Below are 2,457 nucleotides of genomic sequence, written 5' to 3'. Positions count from 1 at the left end.
GAGATCATGAGGTGACTTCCTTTCTTCTTAGAAAGGCATCTATTTCTCTTACAATGACTACATGACCCAACACAAACACATCAAGTTAAACACCCATGGAGCCCCCTCCACCACTTTCAGCGGCCACCACGGAGGCAAATGGTTCGCATCCGAGTGGCCGCCAGAACTGCCCACACGCCCTCAGGAACAATCATGTTCTTTGATCCAAAGCCATTTCGATGATACACACAGACAACAACACTGGCGTTGACATCGTAAACCAAGCTCGCTCCCAATCATTCTACATCATGAAGTTCATCCGCAGACTGACCTTAATCTCAGCCCAGCACCAATTCATCATCCTCGCAGCTCGCATTCCAGGTTTCCAAAACACCATTGCTGACTTCCTAGCCCCTTCTCTTTCCAGAAATTCCAAATCCTCTGCACCAACATCGGTCCCTCAGTTTTTAGCCAAGATCTTCACTCGAACCCTTAGCTTCTTCACTTGGTCTCCACACTATGACTATCGATAACCAACAGTCTCTCTCTCAAGACCCTCTCATCGTATTATTTAGGGTGGTGTACATTCAGAACTTTCCCCACCTCGTTCGGCATGTCAATTCCTCCCATCTACATTGTATCCTCAATCAGATTCATCACCCACGCCCACTCAGTCCTCAAATCAGAATATCTGCCATCCATCTTATCTCCCTCAATACATTTGACCCGCTACATTCTTCCTTGCATGCTTCGGTTTCTTAAGGTGCTTGGAATTCACCACCGCCTCATGCACCTATGGTCCTGCCCGGCACGCAAGCCTCTCCCAACATTTCCGTTCACTCCTCAGACACCCTCAAATTTAACCTCAAATGAATCAAACAGACCAGCTCCGCCTCTTTCGCCTCGTTTTCCTCTTACGCTTAAACTCTCACTTTCTAACCCATCCAGACCCACGTAAACCACAGACACTTCTTCACAAGACCCACTATTCACCAGGGAATCAGGCACAGCTGTCACATGCTTCTGGTCACCATCTGTGCCAAATCCACAACACTAGTTTAATTGAAATAAAGGTCCTGAGCTACAGGATAATTCTACTATTGTTATAAAATCAGACGATAAAGGAAGAGCTGTTGTGATACAAAATACAAAGGCTTTGAGACAACTAAGTAATACCACTTTTCACAGACTGTTTCAACAAAACCCTGTTGAGAAATATAGGAGACTCCGCATTTCACAATGGTACACAGTCATAAAAAATGTATTTCTGGATCTTTCGATCACAGTTAAGAGGCAGAAATGTCAGAGATTTTTTGTAAGTTCCATGTATAGAGAACTAATTGGCTTTAACTACAGCTTTATGGGAACTATAGATACAGGCAAATGTTCACATTGTTCAAACACATATGACACAAAAACATTTAATCATCCACATTCAGGAAAGAAATATAACTATTGTCTACTTGTTGTAATTGATTGTGTATTGACAGATGGTTTCCGGCTGAATTCTATAAGGAATTCTGGGAAATACTTGCGCCCACATTCTATAGGATGGTTATACGTGTGGTGTGGGTCACGGTGTAACCGTAGGTGGGGGTCTGTGGTCCCCTGGCTGCAGGGGGTTGGGGGATGACTCCTCTGGATTTTGATGCCCCGGATTGGATGCTTGGTGGTTGTACGGGATCCTGTGTGGGGAAGGATTGTGCTTTGGGGTGTGTCTATGGTTGTTTTGTGGTTGCGTCACAGCCCTCTGGATTGTGATGGGGTTGAGTCGTGGGTGCCGGAGGATTCCTGGCGGTGTGCATCTGCTGACTTCCTAGGGCTGAGGGGCTTTTGACAGGGTGTGTGTGTGTATGGATGCGTCACTGCTAGGGAGTGAAGGGCAAGGGGTGGGAGTCTTCTGAGTGCAATGCCTCCGGATGTGGGCGGACCTTCGGGTCTGGGCTGTTGTGTCCCTGGGCGGGTCCTTGTCGCTCCGGACCTGCTCTCTTGTGGGGAGGGGTTGTGCCAGCTCCGATAACCTGGTGTTGTCTGGGTGGGTTTTGGCTCTTCCTTGGGGGTGGTCGACTGGGGGACTCGGCCCCCGTTCAGGGCGAGACCAGCCTCAGTTTACGGGGCTCGGGGCTGCTGGCTCTGCCTGCACTCTGGGGGGGATGCCTCTGGCTGGGCTGGGGGACTGTTGGCCTGGTTCTCCCACGTTTATCGCTCCTAGCGGCGGGGAGCTTTCCGGCACGGCTTTCTGCTGTTCTTCCTCAGGCGGGCAGCTTCCCCCAGCATGCGGTCTGAGGTCCTTTGCGCTTTGGGGGTCGCGAGTGCCCTGGCTACTAGGGTGGGAGTCTCTGGTCTGGTTGTGTTCCGTCGCATTGCGTTGTCAATTGGCATTTGGATGGTCATTTTGATTTTATTATTCTCGCATCTGTTGGTTGGTCGAGGTCTTCCCGTTTGCATCGCGGTGCATCTGGGAGCCATATTTTTATT

The 2,457-nt window shown here is 49.3% G+C and overlaps 1 protein-coding gene across 1 annotated transcript in view; it reads left to right on the top strand.

Annotated features, from left to right (window-relative positions):
• LOC119905065 (polymeric immunoglobulin receptor-like) overlaps positions 1 to 937 on the top strand; it is a 3,369-nt gene extending 2,432 nt beyond the window's left edge. Inside the window, exon 4 of the mRNA XM_038721774.1 lies at positions 928 to 937. Coding sequence (XP_038577702.1) covers positions 928 to 937 — 10 coding nt within the window. The remainder of the gene's footprint in view (positions 1 to 927) is intronic.
• The last annotated feature ends 1,520 nt before the right edge of the window (positions 938 to 2,457 follow it).

This window comes from Micropterus salmoides, unplaced genomic scaffold (assembly GCF_014851395.1).
Source record: "Micropterus salmoides isolate LMB-PRFRI ecotype aquatic unplaced genomic scaffold, ASM1485139v1 Ms_hic_scaffold_16, whole genome shotgun sequence".
NCBI lineage: Eukaryota > Metazoa > Chordata > Actinopteri > Centrarchiformes > Centrarchidae > Micropterus > Micropterus salmoides.
The sequence above is the reverse complement of the archived record's forward strand: the minus strand, read 5'-3'. Positions and strand labels throughout refer to the sequence as shown.